The sequence below is a fragment of the Armigeres subalbatus genome, chromosome 1 (assembly GCF_024139115.2).
Source record: "Armigeres subalbatus isolate Guangzhou_Male chromosome 1, GZ_Asu_2, whole genome shotgun sequence".
Lineage (NCBI taxonomy): Eukaryota > Metazoa > Arthropoda > Insecta > Diptera > Culicidae > Armigeres > Armigeres subalbatus.
In genome coordinates, this window is record NC_085139.1 from 51,906,541 (window position 1) to 51,928,683 (window position 22,143).

Here is a 22,143-nt window from a genome sequence, read left to right on the forward strand (position 1 = left end):
GTCCCAATTGAAAGTTTTAAAGGTGTAAAGTTGCCTTCAAACGGTGATGTGCTTGGTCGGATGCGTTTTATAATGAAAAGTCAACACTTGAGTATAAAACCAGCTGCTAAAACTGTAGTAACTGAACTTCAATTTTTTTGGGAGAAATATAGAATTCCTCTAATGCAACACTACAATGCTGTTGTTAAGCTCCTAAAATTATTTACCAAAATGCGAGCAATTATCAAAAAATCTTCTCACGCGGGAGATAAACAGAAAGAGCAAGAGTCTAGTTTCATTAATAATTTGGATCGATTGCTTGACATTGCTCGACGAAAAGCATTAAATTTGATTAAAAACGATAAGGATAAACAGTTCCTTATTATGCAAAGCGAAGTTGAAAGGCCTGGATCTGCCTTTGCAAGAGTTAAAAAAGGCAAAATCGAAGAAGAACCAACAACTGAACCAAAGCCTTCCTTGGAATCTCAATCAGCTATCAGCGTTTTTACTATTGATGGAGGAGGTAAGGATATAATCAAATAAGATGGTAACTTCTACTATATGTCAATATTTTTATGTCTTGCTTCCAGATGATAAACCCTCCACTAGTAGAGCGTTTTCCGAGCGAAAGCAAATTGATGAATGCATGGGAACTAAGCGATCGCATCTGTGCAATGGGATTTGATACAACAGCAGCAAATACAGGAATCAAAAAAGGCGCTTGTAGCCTAATCGAGAAGCGGATTGGCAGAGATCTTTTATGGCTGGCGTGTATGCATCATATTGCCGAAGTTTCGGTGACAGCAGCTTGGGAAAAACTATTTCCTTCAAAGGGCCCTTCTTCAAGTATTTTTATAAAATTTAAATCGGCATGGCCTACTATGGATCATTCCTTTGATGAAAATATGGTAGACGAAAACATTATTGAGATCCTTGGTGATGAAACACAACATTTGGTTGAAAAACCAACTCAATATTCAACAGCAACGACAAGACTATAAAGAGTTGCTAAATTTATCTTTAGCATTTCTTGGTGTGAAAAGAATTAAATTTTTGCCACCAGGAGCACATAGCAATGCCAGATGGATGGCGAAAGCAATATATTGTCCTAAAATATGGCTGTTTAGAGGCCAATTTGACATGACCGATGATGAAAGGCGAAAAATTCCAGTAATGTGTGCTTTTATTTTACGAGTTTACATTTGGTCTTGGTTTAAAGCTCCTTTACCCTCATCAGCAACACGAAATGATCTAAACCTGGCAAAAATATTGATAACTTTAGGAGATGCTTTCCCTGATCAATCAAGAAATGTGTATATGGCTGCGGCTTCAAGATTTGCAAATCATCTATGGTACTTGAGTGAAGAACTAGTCGCTCTGGCTTTTTTCGACCCAGAAATATCTACTGATGAGAGAAAAGAAATGGCACACAATATAAAATCTTGTAAGGGTGATGAAGTAAGAAAAATAAAATTGAAAGTATCTACGATCGATAAGTTGACTTCTTGTACGCTTTCGGATTTTGTTTCTCAAAATACGATGATTTTTTTTTGAAATTTCTGGAATATCTGCAAATTTTCTCAAAGAAGATCCTAGTATATGGGATGAATTGGAAGAATTTGTTGAAAGTAGAAATAAAATTATTTCATTTTTGGTAGTGAATGACTGTGCTGAAAGAGGAGTTAAACTAGTTCAAGATTTTTGTGGAAAACTGACAAAAAATGAAGAACAGCTTCAATATCTTCTCAAAGTTGTTCAACAGCATAGGCAAAATTTTCCAGGTTGCACTCGCTCTGTTATATAATATCCCAGGTCTCTCTGTCTTTCTGCCCTTCTGTCCCTCTGTCTGTAACGATTATATCATATCGTTCTAAAATTGATGCAACGGGCATCACGATGTCCGAAAACAACTCGTTACAAATATTTCATGAATTTTGTCTCCCCTTAAAACTTCAGCTCGTTGGCTTCAGTGTTAAGTCACCCCCTCCCTCTCTAGCTACACCACTGTACAGAGCACGGAAAGTATTTACCAATCGGATAAAAATTCGCGAGATTGCGTGATAATCATGCATTTAATTTCGCACGGCAGCAAATACGCCTGCATCGACGCCGCAATGGTCGGTGGTACGTTGCTCTCATTTTAAACACCCCTGGGGGACACGCTCGACACCCTCGACTTTGGATGCTTATAACTTGGCCAATTTCAAAGGGATTTACATCCGGTCTTCACCAGTCGCTTCCTTATATAAAAAAGGTTCTACATTTTGTCCACAACAGGAATCGGTCGACTATAGCGCCACCTAGAAGCAAAAAACTGAAACGGTTGCGTTTCCCCATACATTTGGATCACTTTTCTCATACAAACTTTGAGCCATTTTCGCACGCCAACCACTGGACCGAATGAGCTGAAATTTTCAGGGGAGCTTCTGGGACCCCCAAACTGTCATTTAAGGGTGCAAGGTTTGAAATTCCAGACTTTTCACTTTTTCCATATAAGCTTGGGCCACTCTAATATGTAGGTGTGGAGCCGGTTACGATAACATCGATCACGTAGTTTGGTATTGCTCGGAAAACGACGCCTCCAGAGAGCAACTATTGGATATCCTTGTGGCCCGAGGTAAACAACCCTACAGAGAAGTATGAAGTGTTTTGGGGGATAGCGATGTGGTATATATACAGGCTATCTATGTCTTTCTTTGCTCGTCTGACATCAAAGTCTAACATTTCATTTTTTTTCTCTCCTAGTTTTTTTCTTGTCTTTGTCTTATTGTTCCGTGTACCATGAAGCTCTGGCCATCCGGAAGATGCTCCCTGACGAACCACAACTGGAGCACGACGCTACGCTACAAAGTTTTTGACGTCAAATACCCGGATGAGCAGCTGAAATACCCCAAACAAAAATCCCAACCCTGTCCATCCTGAAATTACGCAATCTAACCAGGACTATCTTGGTCAATGTCCCTTTCCCCTTACTATCTGTTAATAATAATGATATAGTTTTTAAATATCATAAAGAGTCTCGGCTCCGTTAAGTGTTATGCACACCTGAGCCTGTCAAATAAATGCAACAGATAAAAAAACATTTACTATAATCAAGCATATTAATAAGATATCGTGCAATACATGTTGTGGATCTGTTGAGTTAGTCTTGCGAGCAAAGGCGTAGGGTTTCTCAGTTCAGCCCAGAATGTTTTCGGGTGGGAAACATTCTCGACTACCTGGGCATAGTGTATCCAATGGACTTGCCACACAAAATAAATACTGGTTGTCAGTGGATTGTATATCTAACAGTGGTTCTTATTTTTAAAGTACATAATTAATGGTTTGCTGCCTCGACATTTCGGGACCAATTTGCGATTTGGGCGTAACTTATTTTGTAAACAAACATTGTTTTTGTGAATTTTGTAGAATGCAAGCATTTTTCTCCAAAACGAATTAACTTACCTGCTAGAAGAAAGCCTATTCTATCGGACACATACCGTGGTTTTCTCAGGAAATGCTTACTGTAGCTGGAACTCGCCTTCCAATGCTTGTTTACAAAATAAATTACGTCCAAATCGCAAATCAGTCCCAATTTTTGTGATCGAATTGAAAGAAGATGTGACGTCCATAGACCTTATACTAGATCCGCGAATGATGTATGAACACCATATTTCTCGAATAGCGCTTCACAAAATTATTATTTTTTCAATGAATGTTTAACACAGTTTAAGCGACAATGTATTTCACACGTTAAAGAAATAGAACGCGCGATCGAAAATTTTGCGACTTTGCCCCAAAAGTTCACGAAAATATGTAAGCAATCCAATTTCGTTCCATTTGCCTTAAAACCACCAAACTCACAACCGATCGAAAGGAACTAGCCTCGAATGAAAGCACGAGCTTCGGAAACATCCAAATATATTATATAAATATTAATTAAGTCAAATTGATTTTGGTTCTCGTAATATAAATCTTATATTTAAGGTCTGGTTCATTTATAGACCTACGAATGAGAACTGACATCTCATTCCCTCATAGCCGATCGAATCTGAAAGGCTGCTCATACACTTTCCGCTTCGAAATTCTCATTTCTCATTTTTCACTTTCTACTTCTCACCGCTCACTTCTTGCTTAACAAATTTCACTTCATAATTCTTAATTCTAATTTCTCACTTCTCAATTCTTACATACTTACTTTTCATTTCTCACTTTTCGCTTTTCATTATTCACTTCTTACCGCACTGTTCACTTCGAATATCTCACTACAGCCACTCACTTCTCATTACTCACTTTTCATTACTCACTTTTCATTACTCACAATCTAAGTTTATTTTTAACTATTCGGCCAACCTAAATTCAGCCAAATAGCCCGAGACCGTGTACATCGTGCATGTGAACCGTTTCTGACAACATCGAGTTCGTGAGGTGAAAATGCATTGGAAAATTACTCCGACTTAGAGAATATCGAGAAAGGGAAGTATCTACTTACGGTGGGTTCGCAGTATGCTAGGGACTTTAAATTTCATCGAGTAAGGGGACTAATGTAGTTCTACTTAAAAAATGTTTACGGGATGTAATGTTAGGCCTGGATGCAACGTTGGCTCATCATGCAAATTAACCAATAATTCAACAATAATACATCGTTTTGTAGAAAGATATTTTACAATGCTTCTTTGAAAAAGTGTATTAAGCCGACTTTACTTATAATACGCAAGACTCATGCACCTCTTGAATAAACACAATAAATCTGCATGAAAAATTGCCTCGCTGCTTAGTGTTCATTAAGCACTTCCACAGTTATTAACTGCGAGGTTTCTAAGCCAGGTTACCATTTTTGCAATCGTATATCATGAGGCTAACACGATGATACTTTTATGCCCAGGGAAGTCTAGACAGAAATTGCCTAGACCGGCACCGGGAATCGAACCCAGCCACCCTCAGCATGGTCTTGCTTTGAAGCCGCGCGTCTTACCGCATGGCTAAGGAGGGCCCCTTTTGGAATGGACATTTCTCACAAAACTTTTGATGGATTAAACAATAAATTTTGAACCATTATTGTTGTTTTTGAATACTTAGCGTAATAACCAAAAGAAAGAAGAAAGCCGTTTGGTGGTATACTTTCGGTAAGATCTACAATATATGAATATTTAAATCAATAAATGTGCTAAACCACAGCATAATAGGCTAAGGTTTGAGCATTATACCCTATTATGTTCCAGTCCCGGAAAATGTTATGACAATCGATTGATAGTCTAATTTTTGGCATTTTTATTCTTTAAGGTTTTCCCAAACACACGTAACACCGTTGATATGGAAGCGTAAATGGAAGATGGCATGCTGTTGTCGGCGACGCGGTGATGAAATCGCTTACGTCTGGGGAGCCTCTGTAGTCCAAAGGAATTCATTTGTAACTCAAGATAAACGATCAACTTTATTTAAGGGAAAGAAACTAAACGAAAGGAGTTAAAGTGCGTTTCACTTGTTTTTCTCTTCTTCGAACTGCTTCAAAGCTGTGAGGGGGGAAAAGTCTGAACAAAGGCAAAATAACTTAAATTCACAATGCATGCACTACTTTTACATGGAAACGCATGGTTGTTATTAAAGGTTAATGACGAATAAAAAGATTTGAATATTGTATCCCCGGAACGGCTCCGTTCGGCATCTTTAATTTTAACCTTCAACGGGGTTTCCTTCAATCATTAACTTTTCCTCCACAACAGTTTGGTTCTCTCCGACACACCGACTTCGACCGGCATCACTTATGCTTGGCAACGTGCCCATCGTCACATATGCCCGTCCGCGATTTTGCACTCGAATAATTTCTTACGCGCCAATGACGATCGAGACAGCTGAGCCCCAAACAAAACGCATCGTCGGTCGTCTCCGTCAACGCTGTGCACACGTGCGAAGCGGCGGCGATGCCGAGATGGGTATTTCTTTCGAATGATGTACCCGAACCACCGCCCATTACTAATATGTCTTATTTGTTTATTTACTTCAGTTACATTTCACTAGGGTACTTAAATTTACATATCATTTGTATTTTGCTGATTTTTTCTTAACTGTCGTTCGTCCACATCGCATTGTGTTAAATTTTCGAAATTTGCTGTTCTTTTTTGCTGCTTGTATAATATAATGCTTTCCATGTAAGTTAGTGTTATTTCCAATGAATTAATCCGTGTTGTAATCAGCTGATGATCACAAACTCTTAGGTCGCACGTACCATTGCTTCGCAAGATTGAGACAAAGTACCAGAATATGGGAAATTAATTTAAGTCGGCATTAAATGAATCACAACAGGTGCAAATAAAATATGTAGTAGTCTATTAGATTTATTTTCTGTATAGGTATTTGCTTGATTGGCTTGAAACCTATCTGGAGTCGAGATTGTGTTAATTGGCGATTGTATTCCTATATTGACAGTAACGTACGATGCATTTTTGTTTTATCTTTCTTTAGTGTTTTTTGGCAACGTTTGTTTTAGCATCGTCGTCGAGTATCATATGAATAAAACGCAAACGACGACGGTAGCAGCGCCTCTCGCGCCGAAAAATGCAAACACTTGCTCTATCCGCTGCTGGGTGGGGTTTGCATCCCGGAGCGGATGCTATCCTCATCATATATTGGTTTATTCTAGTACGTTGCTGTTCCTAAGTTGGCGTTGTTGCCCGATATCTAGTTAGTCAGTACACTCGGCCGTGCTTTCTCCCACGATACGATTTGAGCTTGCTTCTTCGAATTTCATCAATGGTAACTACATTCTCGTCAATGAAATTGACTTTCTAACTCTCTCGAATGTTTTTCCTCTCTGTGTAAATTTAAAACACAATTTCAAAATAAAAACATTGTATACTAATACTGTTTGCTGATTTTCCCCAGTAGTAGTCTCTCTTCCAAAATGAGTTGATTGGTTTCATCGGTTTTCCTTTTCACAATTGTTTGCACCACTTTTGGTATCTAGTTAGTAATGATTATCAGTTGAATGGTTTTCAATGTTATATACATGACATAAATTTGTATGATTCCTAGTTTATTATAATAAAACACACTGACTTCGAAATAGGCTTCAGTTTTGAATTGTTTGTGCTCTAAATATCGTAGATGTGACTATCTGTTCGGACTGGTTGTGTGCTATTTAGTTTATCGCCACCGTGTCATTCGTTCTCACTAAGTTTAGTTAAGTTAAGATTTCAAGCAACATGCTTAAATTCTGTTTCATCACTGATGTTCTCGTTCATATCGATTGGGAGTTTAATAGTAACGTTTGCTCGTTCTGGGCTTAAGTAACTGATTTGATTTTAGTGAAAAGCTTTTTCAGAGAAGTAATCATACAGGCCTTAGTTACAAACAATGTTTCTAAAAAGATCTTTCTATGTTTCGTCAAAATTGTGAAAAATTATTGCAAATGATAATTATAACCAACCTTAACGAAATAGCTTCAAACCGAGAAGGAACCATAATAACCAACCATAATGCTGCCTTCGTGATATAGAAAAGGGGATGCTGGTGATATTCTGCTGTAGAAAACTTATGGAGATAAAACATCTTCCAGTTGGCAGCTCTCAACCATGCGGGACTAGCACCGTTGTAAAAAGTACACCACATTTAAAAGCACACTTGTCGTTCATAAGAATGGCGAGACTGCGTTAGTGAACCATGACCTTGCGAGTCCCGGAAGACTCAGGAACAACGCACCTTCTTGCGTGGATGTGTGTGGAGGTGCGTGATACAAGAGAACGCCGGAGTAGAAATCTACAATCAGATGGGTGTCGTGTCGGGGCAGCTAAATGACACGACTGACTGTTAGAGCCGCGGGTGGAAAGAAACGCCGAACAAAAGTAAAAGGTTGTATCCGAGACACGACTGCAAATTGGACGAAGAATTACATATAAGAGTAAAAATGTGTTCAATTTCGAAATATTGAAAATGTTTATTAACGCTGATGGGACCGTTACTGATACCATTGCTACGAATAAACTACAGTAAACAGACGATTGCGGTTTGCACTTTGAAGAAAATTCTTCTTGAAACAGAACCGATTCATTTTCAAATCACTAACTTCAACAAAATTAAAATCTGGAGAAAAATTTCATTTTGCTGCTAATGACGCCAACGTGAGCCACTAGATGATTTGCAGATGAAACACTATCTAGTTTTTTACGCTAGCTGTAATGTTGACATTATAGTAAAAGTTTTACCGAGATTCAACGAAATTATTGCTAAAATTCCGGCTGTTGGATTCTCGGTAATCGTAATATTTTAAAGTGTTTAAAGGTGTGAAGCACATAAAATACGATAGAAAGAAATCAGCAATATGAAAAAAAGGTGGATATACGATTTCAACGCGAATAAATTTTTGTTGCGGCTCCCTCCGTCGTGCGCTTGAGAAACATCTGTGGACGACAATCTCTTGTCGTCGTCGGATGGTTATGATTTGCAATTTGAAGAAAAGTCGTCATGGCTCCACCTTGTCTTGAATAAAATGGTGGTTAAGAAATAGACCGATATATTTTCAATCTTCAGGGTCTTGGAAGAAAATTTTAAATCAAACTATCAAACCTTTTGTTTTCATAAAATGCTGGCAGGTTCAGAATGCGGAATGCACTGTTATTCCACCTATTCCAATCGCTACCCTTCCAGCGGAAGCACATGTTACATAGCCGTTGTGCTGCTTATTATGAGCTTGGCTGTACCGGCTTACGGTTTCCATTAGAATGCGCAAAGTGAACGACCTTCACTTCTCTAGTAACATTTTGGTTTTATAACACTCCTGAAGAGCAAATTATAGTCTTCAAGAGCGTTATAAAACTTAAAATGTTACTTGGATTGTCTGCTACTGACGCCAACGAATAAAAGTTTGCACCGTTTCCTTAAGACGTACGCTTGCGCTGCTACGAACGGAGAATTTCTGCCATCATCAAGCGATTATAATTTGGACTCAACCTTCTCTCGTGTAAAATGATGGTTTTGAATAGAACCCATTTGTTTTCAATAATGCGTTTTTCCAATACTCAACCAGAATCTGGAGCACATTTCTCTTCATTGCTACTGACGCTAATGCCAGCTACTTGATGCTTGACCGCTGAAACGCAATAGACGCCATCCATGCGAATACATTTTCGCAGACTCCCTCTGACGAGCGCTTGCGCTGCTGCCGACGCCAAATGATTATGATTTGCATTTTGAAGAAAATGCCTTATCCCTAGTTTGGCACGGAAGCACTGGCATTGAACGAACGAAATACGGAGTCAGCGAGCCGATACCGATGTGGCGACCGCCAAGGGATGGAGCCTCGGTCTCCATTGCAATCGGATATTGGCAGCCTAAAATCCGATTTTCGCGACAGAATCGGCAAATCGACTGGAACGAAGCACCAAACAGCCAAACATCATGGCACCGAAAGCTGGCGGTGGAAAGGCAGCGACTATGGCTGCTACGGGTAGCGTCAGCAAGGCTTAGAAAAACGTGCATCATGAACCACCTCCAAGTGAACGAGAACAACCTAAAACGGACCTTTTTCAGGGCCTGAGTCGCGCTCACAGAAGAGAGGGGTTTTCGTACCGCGCATGCATTCAAAGAAAATTTGACTTGACTGAAATTGACGCCAGCATCAACCACTCGATGATTTGGGACGTCATCCTTGCGAATAAATGTTTGCAGCGTCTCCTTCCGACCAGAGCTTGTGCTGCTACCGACGGAGAACTTCTGCCATCACCAAGCGGTTATGATTTGAACTTTGAAGAAAATTTGTCTCGGCTCTAGCTTCTCTGGTGTAAAATGGAGGTTCAGAAACGAATTGATTTTTAATCCACAATGTGCCTTTCCAATAACTCACGCACGCAACCAAACGTTAGTCCGAACCTTGCGAAAAAATTCACTTGACTGCTGTTGCCGACGGTTTCTCGATGATCCACTGGAACGCTGGAACTGCTGCCACCGGCGTAATAATCTTTGCGACAATGCTGTGCAACCCTCGTATCCGCTCTTCGTGAAATCCTAATTGAACTGGGGATTAGAGCCTAGCCAGTAAGTTAGACGATTTTAATAACTGTGCTTACGATGCACACACGGGTTTGGTTGGTTTACCAATTTTTAACATTTGGCGTTGGAGAACTCCGATTGGTCTATTTACCAAGAACAGCATCAAAACCAAGCCACTTCAAGGGGTCAACAATATGACGGATATAACCGCTTTCATAGGGCGGAAAGTTATGGATGTTCGTACGTAAGTTCTTGTTACGGATGGTGGGGTGACGGGTGATAGCTGGATTTTCGAATCATGCGCTTTGGATCATTTCACGAAGAATCGAAACTTCCTGATCGATGACCGGGCTGCAAGCCGTGTTCGGTTATGGAACCCGAACCCCGACTAAGAAGCGATGAACATCGTAGCTACTAATTCCGTGAGTTTGACGTTCAAGCGTCGGCCCGAAAATCCTATCGCCATGAATAATGTGAAGGTTGTTGTTACGACACAATCTTTTTTCGATAAGTTACATCGCATGACGTTGTCGCGAAGTGAAGTTCACGTAACGGTGACAGAAATGAAATGGTCTGTGTTCGTATCCGCATAACTCGGAAACGGCTGGATGGATTTTCTCCATTTCCTCAGCAGATATGTTGGTTATCGTTTCCGACGGGTTTATATGATATGCAAAAATTACGAGCAGGATTGAGTAAGTCCTAAAAAACTAAAACACAAAATTCATATGGAAATTTTGCATGGACAGTTCACAACGCGTATTTGACCTACTATGCAGGACAACGTCTGCCGGGTCGACTATTATCATATGAAATGAAAATAAGATGAGTGAACGTTGACATCAAAATACTCTTTATTGTATTTTAAAGCTCGTAATCTGAATAGGCTACGCAACAAACATTAGAGGTGAGTAAAACAAAAATAGTCTTCTTCAGCTGAAAAAACCAGCTTATTCATTGGTTGTTGGGTATAAGGTGATTTAGAGCGTATCCTATCGCGTAAATTTATGCCATATATGTAAGGGAACTATTCCTGGACTTCATCTCATGGCTCCGATGTTCATCCCATCGAAAACAAAACAATGGAAAAGATTTTAGTTTGTGATATTTTGGTGATTTTTTTCAGCAATGAGCATGCATCTTGACAAAAAGAAGCGATGAAATTGGTGCCGTATTTGGGAGTTTTGCTAGGGCTTACCGTTACGCATCGTACTCCTCTTGCGTTGCTACATTCCATTTATCGGCATCAGGGCTCGACATTGCTTCTTGGGGTTTTGCAGAATCGTTGAAAATATTGACTGACCACTGAACTTGTTCAGCTTAATAGCCGGTTTATCCCAGCATTACATTTGGGTTAATTCGGTTATACGACATGAAAATTCTTAGAAGAGTGGAATCGGGGCAAGCCTTCGGTAGAAACGATAAATTGGTCATATTTGCCTGGGAGAATGTACCCCCGACCGTTTCATCTCAACGCCTATGATATTAAACTTGCGGCGGTGAGAGCACGTTCATATCAGTTACAGTATCTGCAGAACTACTGCTAACGTTGCCTAAGGCTTTCTTATAATCGGCGTCTTTTACATCATGCTCGGGAACATTTTGTACGGAATAGATTGACACCGTCTCGGCCCTGGAATTTTTTTTTTAGTGAAGCTTCTGGCGATAACGATTCGCTTTGTTCAACATCTAACCTTTTTCAATTCTCTTACAATTAACACCTCGAGCTGTCTTCAATGTACGGTTAACATTTCGGCATTGATTTGCGATTTGGGCGTAGCTTATTTTGTGAACAAACATTGAAAGGCAAATTCCTGCCAAAGCAAGCATTTTCTGAGAAAACGACCGTATACATCCGACAGAATAGGCTTTCCTCTATCGAATAAGGGAATTAGTTTTGGAGTAAAATGCTTGCATTCTACGGAATCGATAAAACAATGTTTGTTTACGAAATAGGTTACGCCCGAATCGCATATCAGTCCCGAGTTTTTCCTTCTTTAATCAAATCTACATGCTTTTGAGAGTATATGAACGATAAACCTGTGGTACCTTCATAGCTACCAAAATGCATGTTTCCGATTCCGCATCCCATTTACACCTTACAGAACATGTATTATGGCTTGTTTGGTACAACTTCTTACATGACGAATAGTTGGTTACCTTCAAAGCTCTTTTTTATTGTGTGACTTCATGTCCTCCTGTTGATAAATAATTCAAAATATTATTTTGTTTTTTTAAGTTGAAGGGTTATGAAAAAAACGCCAACCATCTCGGTTGCAAAATATCACACCGATCGAGATATTCATATGTATGAATTCTAGTCATTCCTCATAATTTAGAATAGAAATAAGGACCAAATTTTATTATCTTTCATAACCCCATTTTCTTAAAATATAACGAAAATCCTTAAATTGTCTAACAAGCTTTTGAATAAATGCATGATAACCAGGGATTGAATTCTAAAGAGAAAGAGCAAGTCTCTCACTTATCATATTTGTATACATATACGATATGTAGCATACCGCGAGAAACTTTTTTCGCAAGCTGTCATGATAGAGAATTGATTCGGGATGCTATACCCCATGATAAATTTCTTTTAGAAAGCTCCAAATGGGGTGAGCACTGCCTCTGATGATGCATTTCAAACTTGTTCTACACACCTGTGCAGTGAACAACACGAAAGGAGCGAAAACAAAGCGAGAATCACCAGTTTTCTGTGGGGGCTGCCTATCCGATTCTGTTTTTTCGCCCTTGTATGCAAGTCTTGTTATGATTCGGAACAGTTTTTGCCTCTCTTTTATCGTTGTTCGTTATCTATTGAGAGCGATTTCTGCAAACCCTGATGATAACGTAGCATATCTGGTTTTGTATACTTGGTTTTAGAAGGTGTTTTCGAATATTTAGACAAAAGTATGGAAAACTGTTAATGCTTGACATCAGCATTGTTTGAAGTTTGTATCTTCTTCTTGTAATTATAATCGGAAATACTTGCAAAACGGAAGTAAATGCTTAAGACGAGACGAGTATGAACTCCATTTCTGAATCAAATTAAATCGAAAAAGCCTGTAAGATTACTACATGAGGACTCAATTTACCAATTTGGTATCCATACCTAGTATTCAGATTGAATCGCAGTTTTCGATATCCGATGAGCAATAGATACGTGAAGCGTACCTTCGAACGAACGACGATTGGCCGTGTTTCTCTTTTTTCTTCGAATCAGATATATGTGTTTGCGTTCTGGTTACATTTGTCTATGAAGCTTACTCGCATTGTTTCGGGGAAAGTTTTTTTTTTCTTCTTTTAGTTAGGTGTAATTAAAGTTATGTGCGTGTGCAATGTGTGCTAGTTATCAATCTTATGATGTGTGATAAAAGCGGAAAAAGTTTTGTGCTGTGTTTTATTTGTCTTGTCTAGCGCGTTTTCTTCTTCAGATGAGTATGTTTGAGTTTGTAAGACTGGGCTCGCCGCCCTCTACACATTTTCGTTATTAAACTCCCCAGTATTTGTCGAGAATACTGTTCTTTAGTAGCTCGTAGCGTTGCTACACTACGGCATCAGGAGACTAATAAACCTCACACAAATGTTCGCGGTTTCTCACATATGGCTACACTTATAAAAACGCACTATTCTCGCGTAAAACCATAGGCTACACATTTTGCTTGCGCTATCACATCCCAACTCATCTCACAGCGGGTCTCGGTGACCGACGACGGAGGGTGATGGGTGACGGGAAAAAGATCATTTATGCTGTACTTGCTAGCTTTTTTTCGCATCGAAAATTGTTTCAACTACCTTACAAAAACACCTATGAATTATTCATATCCATGTTTACTTTCTCTAGCCTTTTACTCGCTAAATTTTTATTCTAGTTTGAATACATTGTAGCAATGCACAATTTGTTATGATTTCCTTTATCACTCCTACTTATTTACAGGCGTGTGCGCGACCACTTATGCTGATGTGCCAACGCTATCCGACATACTATACTATAGTAAATAAAATCACGTTGTTTTTAAACATAAAAAATGTTACCTAAAAACACTTTGAGCGTGATAAGTGGATCAAAAAACCTAATGGGACTCTCGCAAGAGCAATATTTCAACTAAGTATCAGAAACAATTATGTACAAAAGAACGTAAAATGTCCGGGTAAAACACATTATAAATTCTTGTTAAAATAAATAACAAATCCTCACTTATGTGTTGCTGCTGTTGCTGCAATTGTGCTGTTCGTGCGTCTGGTTCTCAAATAAAAACGATCATAACAACAATTCTTTAATGAATTCTTCAACAACCACTTATTTCGTTCATACAATTGCGCTTTTCTTCACACACTGCGCCCGGTTTGGAAATGTCAAGAAAGACAGCTTCCATTTTCCCATTCCGGCGAATTTTGCCTGTACGGATTCAGATATTACCTAATTTTCGCGTTCCTCCTACAAATGGGGAACACGATTCCGAGGGCTCAGCCTCACATTTGAGTTCGCTCTAATACCGTGTTTTAGTATAGAACGATGTTGTTTGATTTTCTTCCTTCCGTCGTCCGCCTGTTGCTGATTTGTGGTTAATATTTGTGCACATTCGTCAGCGTTGTGCCTTGGAGGTTCCGAATGACGAACCAGGAATAAGACATCAAACCTTCCATTCGAGATTTTCTGCTGCTACGTTAAGAAATGTACAAAATTCCGAGATACTGGGGCTTTTTGGTTCAGTTAGATCTTGGTGGTGGTGGTGCATTCTCTTGCTGGTGATGTTGCTGTTGCGTTTGAGATTGACTTACGCTACCGTCGCACTATCAGCTTTCGTTCTGCGATGAGCTGACGGTTACAGTAGTATGACTAGACGAAAGCAACTTCTCGTTGAATGGGACTGGCTTTTCCCGGGCGGACTGCTTTTTCTGGAAAAGGTTTAAAATTGAATACATTAGTACTAGTATTGGCGCAAAAATGGTTTAAGTAGCGAAAACGGTTATCAATAGTGTAAATAATTGCCACGATAAACAACATACATACATCGGATAGAGCGGTCGGTTGCCTGTTTTTTTTTGCGGACGTTAGATATTCTGGATTTTCTAAGTTTATTCAAATCAGCAAATTTTATGTTGGATCATATTATAAGCTCTTTATATCAGAGATTTTCTAAATTTTGAACATGATATCAATATTATAGGAGCATTCCACGTAAAAGATTGCATAAATATGAGAAGGAGAATTTTCAACTTACAGGGGAGCGCGCTCTTTTTACACTTCTGAAGCGTTGCGATTTTATAATCGTTGAAGCGTTTTGATTTTACAATTGGATAACTGAGTTTTTATGTTGGAAAAAAATAGTTCGAAAATATATGTTGATATTTATGGTTGACAAACGTTGAGATGTTGACGTGATGTTATTCGGTCACACGTGCTTTTAAATTACTGATATACATACAAAGCCGCTTGACAGTCTCATGAACTGTTTGAAACCTTTCGCATGAGGAAATAAAGCATCACGACACTACTATAAATTAATCACTAAAAATTACTTTGAGTTGTTTGCTCTTTAGTATAGATAGTAGAATCTATAGATGAGCGAAAGCATGGCTGAGTCGATTTTTTTGACCGTGCGCACGCGCATATGACGTCACAGCCCTTAACGTTTCCATTGAAATCGTGACGTCATGCTCGTTTGGAGACGCGTTTGACAGTTCGTTTGGAGACAGAGGATTTATTTTCGCTCATCTATATATTCCACTATCTATACTCTTTAGTGATTGTGATTGTTGATAGTACTATATAGTACGTGTTACGAAAAGAAACGAAGTTATAAACTTTACAGTTGGTTTTTGCCCCACTGCTGTTTCTGTCCCTTCGTCAAAATTTTCGAGGAATTTCAAAATGACATTCTGATTTTCAACTGTCTAAGAGGAGTTTAGTACTTTCAATTTAATTCTACTACGTTTTGTTATCTTTGCAGATACGTATTTCGACCTCAACTATGAGACCGTCTTCAGTGTCTCGTACTTGACTCGAGTCGTAGTGAACGTAGTGAAATTAAATTTAAAGAACTAAACTCGTCTTAGACAGTTGAAGACATTCACTAAAATAGTTTAAATATTTTGTCTCATCCTGATTTTGTTCGGTATTGTTTGATTTTTGGTTCCATATGCCATTTTGGCTATTGGATGGAGACGCTTGGTTTGTAGTAGACCCTGGTGAGTGGTGGCCAGCTTGATAATTCGGTATTTAGAATGTGTGATGTTTTGAGGCGATCGACAGCCCTGCGGTATCGGGGTATCGGAGTGGCACATGAACGCGGCTTCTAACGGTCAATGTGTACTTTTGAATTGCCCGTTTGATTGAGATGGAGACTCAACTCAAGTTGCCAACTGAGGTGGGTGGTGACTCCGATAGACTCTACGAAGCGTGCAACCCAACCATGGGGAAGTAAGTCTTTCATCTATGAACATCAGTTACAAATCAAGACTACGTAATATTTATGCATTAGCCAGGCCACGCCACTAATATAATCTGAGCCCCCGGCAAGTGTAATCTAGTAAGGATATTAATTAATCTACACCACTGTTCACCTCTGTTCACTAACGAAAGAAATGTGCGATTGTTTATTTATATTTGCTTCCATAACATAAACAGCATATTTTGTTTGCAAGTTGTTTTTAATCTTCATAAATAACTCACTTTAGATAATCGACAGCATACTTTGATGTCAAGCTGCAATCTTCATGATAACTGAGAAATGCATAAAGAAAACATATTTCGAAATGATTTTTTATTAAATAACTAGCGGACCCGTCGAACTGAACAAATACAGAAGTAGGCTGTGCTCGCAGAACGTCGTGTTTTCCGCTGCTGTCAGAGTCTCATATTTTTTCCCTCAAAATTGTTAAGCTTCGACTACAAATGAAGCATCACTGATCTCAAAATTTCAATACGGTAGCGTAACAATGTCATGGTGTAACGGCGATTTGAGCAGAAAGATACAATCAGCAGAAGTTAGCCAGTGATGCTAATGCTTTTAAGACGACGTACAGACAGACTCGATACCATATTTGGATCCCAATCTGGAGCTGGCGACCATCCTTATCCAGGAAGAAGAAAAACGTCATAATGAGGAACTCAGTGAGACGAACATATGTAGAAGAAACGTGGGACTCTGTCAAAAGTAAGGTAGGGGGTAAGATGGAACGAGCAGCATTAGATAAACTACTCCATTAGGTTTGCATCAGTTCCTGTAGTCGGTCATTCTAGAGAGTCGTCCATAGAGTAGTGAAGCATGAGGTTTTATACCAAAATTTGGAGCGTTATTACAAAAAAAAAACAGTCCAATTTTTCCCGTGGAAAGATAATAAAAAAACTTGTATTAATATCCTTGATATAAATCTTAATTCCGGGAAGTGTAAATGCATTGCATATATATACATTTTTTTTACTGGAATCTCAGGAAAATGGTCAACTTTTACCGAGATTCGCACAGCCGTGCCCCAGCAAACATGTTTTTTGCCGAGATTTTTGTCAAAATTGCTGGAAATCAGCAAATAATTTGCCAAAAATCAGCTAACAAACATCATTTTTGCCGGAATATCAGTTATTTATTTTGCTGGTACACGGCTGTGCGGATTTTTGCCGAGCTGCAGAAATAAAAACCAAGTGTGTATCCATTTGAGATATGGGTGTATTTAAGTGGGGCTTGCTATGCAGAAAATAACCTCGAGTTGTGGTCTGAGCTTCTTGTTATAGGATAGGGTCTTTGGATTAACAGTCGAGCTATCACCTTCTAAGACAAAAAATGTTTCTATCTATGGATACAAAAATATCAACAAAAAGATGAAGATATGTTTTTTCCATAAAACCACTGCCGGGCAGTGGGAGATAGAATGGAAACAAACACAAACACATAACTAACGGACCCATCGAACTTTGTCTCGCCCAAAATTAATAAATAAGTTAGCACAAACATTTATTTTGTATGCACATGTTTACACGTTTGCACTTCGATTCGATTTCATTTGACAGAGCAAATGCCAAAACTTCTTTTTTTTGACATACCAAAATGGGATCTATTAGTTCTTGAGCTATGCAGAAATTAATGTTTTATTTGTATAGGAGAACCAACCCCCCCACGCTCCCGCTTCTAGAGCAGGGAGCGATATTGAACCATCATAGAAACATTTCTTGTCTTCAAAAATATCCACATGCCAATTTGAATTCCATTTGCCTTATTAGTTTCCGGATTATGCAGAAATTTGTGTTTAATTAATATGAAACGGGGGGCTTCTGGAGCGGGAAGGAGTCTCGAACCATCATAGAAGTTTTTTTTCTTCATAAACCTCCACCCGCTTAATTTGTTCCCATTTGCAGGATTAGTTCTCGAGTTATGCATAACTTCGTGTAACATTTGTATGGGAGCCCCCCTTCTAGTCCTCTGAGGGGTTTGAACCATCTTAAGAACCTTCCCTGGCCCCAAAAAGCCCTGCATACACCGATCGAAGTTTTCGTCAGGAAAAGTTAGTTGCCGGCAACTAGCGCTAACAATGTACAAACCTGTACAAACCTATCAATCAAAAAGAGCAGCTGAATATATACCCAGGAACAGGGTACCAAAAACAGAAGTATGTATGTAACAAAAAACGATGTTGGTTAGATTGCCATTGTACCGCGGATGACACGCGTTTAACTCTCCTGATTACGATAAATCTAATTTTCTTTTCAATATAATCTCAACAGCAGAGCCTAGTACCAATTTGCTCTTATTTTGCTGACCGACTCAGGAGCCAGGATATTACCCTCCTGAACCCAGCTCGGGCCACGGTGACTGTTGTCATGTTCTTGAAGGAAATAAGGAAATACCCTCTGGTCAGTGAGAGAACTAGTCTATGTTAGTGTTAGACAGTAGATAAATACGTCGGCTGTTAAAGGGTCCGATCAGAATAGTATGCATAATTTCCACATGAGCTGTTCGGGAACGAACTAAGAACGCACGATTCTCGTTAGCGTAGTGCTTTAAGCTGCAATATATTTAGGATATGTAGTAATAAGTTTGCTTAGATTTTAATTCAGAGATTGCTTACAAATTCAGTGGCTTAGTAGTTTTTCGATTCCACGAACAATTAGGTTATAGACTGGGAAGGGATCGCAGCAATCTCTGAAGAACCTGAAGTGATAATGTGTAGAAATAACAATGATGTGTTTAGAAGAGTGGTCCGACTTTTGTGAAGTGCAAACAATCGAATAACGACAAATGGCTGAAAATTGACCCTTTGGACTGGTGTTCCTGGTAACAGGTGGTTCTCTGTTTGTCTGTAAAGTTAATGGCAACCATATCCCTGTGGTCAACGAGCAACGCGCAGTAAAGATGATTTTGGTGAGATCTTTCAATTATACCTGTGTTACCCAGTACCGTTCCGAGATTCAAACTGGCCATCTCCGGATTTCTATCGCTTAGATGCTTACCGGATACATTACATTCATAAGGTTCAAAATATTGTAAAAAAATCTTAGATTAGTTTGTACATCACGCCCAAAACAGTTATTGCATACTAGGTCTACGGGAACGTACACTTATTACGTAATCACTGCTATTTTCATACGCTCTATATATACATATTAGGGTGGCTCAAATTAGTATGGGAAAAACTTTTTTCAATTTTTTTGATGGGCCGCCCTCTTATTCGGCTCTATTTGATGCCCTGATGCTCTGGACAAAATTTCAGCCAAATCGATTAACGTTTGGGCGGTGCTAAACTCGTTGGAAGTTTATATGCAAAAATGTATGCAGAAACATCCAAAAACAGTGAATTGCAGTTGGACGGCACAACTTACGATGAAGAACTATGATACTCATTCAGATCTTGAAGAATTTAATACAGAATGTTATGCAGAAAACCGCGAGAAGATTAGAGTTTGGCCGGGTAAGTTATTAGCATTTCTCTGAAGTAGGGTTTGAGCAAATTTCGTTTCTTTTACCTTTGAAAAGAAATAAATTCACCCCTACAACACTCCAGTAAAATACTAATATCTTTGTCTAATGAACTCTAATCTTCTCGCGGTTTTCAGCATAACATTCTGTATTTAATTCTACAAGAACTGAATGAATATCATGCTTCTTGATCGTAAATTGTGCCATCCAACTGCAAAGCACTGTTTTTGGATGTTTCTGCATACATTTCTCCATATAAACTTCCAACGAGTTTAGCACTACCCAAACGTTAACCGATTTGGCTGAAATTTTGTCCAGAGCATCAGGGCTTCAAATAGAATCGAATAAGAGGGCGGCCCATCAAAAATTTTGAAAAAGTGTTTTTTGAGCCACCCTAATACATATATAAAAAAATCATTTGTATGACTGTGGGGGAAAAACCTTGGGGAAAACCCTGAAAATTTGCTTACGTAATCAGTGTACTACCCCTACCAACAATAATCTCGTAGTGCTTGTTGGTTTTAATTTTCATCTATATTCTTAACAATCTTATATGTATAAAAAGAAATTGATGCCATCACACGGTTAAACTGTTGCTACTACCTAGCTACTGTAACGATCGTGCAACAGTACAATCAAGTTTAAGACTAAGTTTTCTTCCAACTAATTAGTTGGTATCCACCAAATACTATTCTGAAAACTTTCAACGACAAACTTGAACCTTCTATTTTCGTATATACTTCAATAAATATGACATCGCTCCGAGCTTAAATCAAATTAAAGTTATTCTTGGAACAAACTTGCCGTATAGAAGAAATAACAAGAAAAGAACTCTTTCTATTAAGGCTGGATAATTTTTGTTATATCTTTTAGTAGGGTTTTGGTCACCGTGAATTTTTATATCTTTGGGTTGTTGATTTTTTTCGGTGAAAAAAATCCGAAAAAAATCAACAACCCAAAGATATATTTTGTTATATCCGTTTAATTATGGTAAAATGTTTGTACACATTACGAACATAATATTCAAAATAATCATTACATTACCGTACACCGACATTCGACATTTCAACAGGACAGCTATTTTATGTTATATGATTTTTTTTCTTCAAAATACTATATTATTGATATATTTATTGTTTATATCGTATCAATAGAATGCATTATATTCATAACATTAAATTCGTTGTATTGTGTATTCGGACTACGAGCATTGTTTCGTGATATGGTTTTCTTTTAAAATGTATACATCAATTCCACTGATAACTTTGTATATTGTTTGAAGTTTGATATCAAGTTACTCTATTTCAAGTGATATTATTCTGAACCTGAATACTTTTTTTTGGTCATTGTTCAGTTTTTACCTTTACTTATTATGTTGCCCAAATCAACTCATAGCATTACCATGTATTTTTATAACTAACCATTTATAAGCGTTTGTTTGTTGCTTTAAAGACAAATGTACAGTATTCATAGGTCACGTACAGTCGTGATTTATTTAGTAGGCAGAACGGTCGGCCGGTCATCACATAATTTGTTCTGCTTTGTGCGGTTAGCAGAACGATCGCCCGATCATCGAAATGTTGTTCTGCTTTGTGCGAGTGAGTAAATTAATTAGAAAGTGAAAATTCAGTTCGCGTCAGTAAGCAGAACGATCGGCCGGTCATCGAAAAAGTTGTTCTGCTTTGTGCGGTTAGCAGAGAGATCGGCTGGTCATCGACAATTTTGTTCTGCTTAGTGCGGTCGGTAATTAAAATAATTAGTGTTCGTTCGATTATGTTTTGAATTGATTAAACTACACGCTATACACGGCATACCGTTTACCAAAACGAACCCTGCCACAATACCTACCCCATATATCCAACATCCCAGTGATTTCTCGTGGAAGTGCAGATGACTCGTCGGCTTCTATCAAAGCGAGTATCACGTCAACATTTTCCTACCCATTCCTTAATTGACCTGCATTCGGACACGGCCGGCGCTGGTATTGCTTATTTTGGGTCACCAGTTTTTACACATTGAAGATGATGTTAGTCCCAAGCTTCATCTGTTGGTTCTCTGTGTAATTACAGCTGACCTGGCAATAACGGAGTAGCAACCGTGGGCGGTCAATCATGCTCATGCTCATGCTCATGCTCCACGAACAATTAGGTTATAATTTTACAATTTTTGTGCTGTAAGATAATTCTCAATAATGTTGAGCCTTTTATAAATAAGTTGTTATTTCTCACCTTTAACGTATTTTCGAAATTAATTCAATGTAGCACTGTAGAAATTAACTAAATTATTG

At 38.6% G+C, this 22,143-nt stretch overlaps 1 protein-coding gene across 3 annotated transcripts in view; it reads right to left on the reverse strand.

The window, feature by feature from the left end:
• Positions 1–5,928: 5,928 nt before the first annotated feature.
• The window catches only part of LOC134225416 (G protein-coupled receptor kinase 2), a 419,868-nt gene continuing 403,653 nt past the window's right edge, over positions 5,929–22,143 (reverse strand). For all 3 annotated transcript variants that reach the window (XM_062705498.1, XM_062705488.1, XM_062705479.1), the window contains exon 13: positions 5,929–14,841. In XM_062705498.1, the coding sequence (XP_062561482.1) occupies positions 14,740–14,841 (102 nt within the window). In that variant the 3' untranslated portion in view covers positions 5,929–14,739. The remainder of the gene's footprint in view (positions 14,842–22,143) is intronic.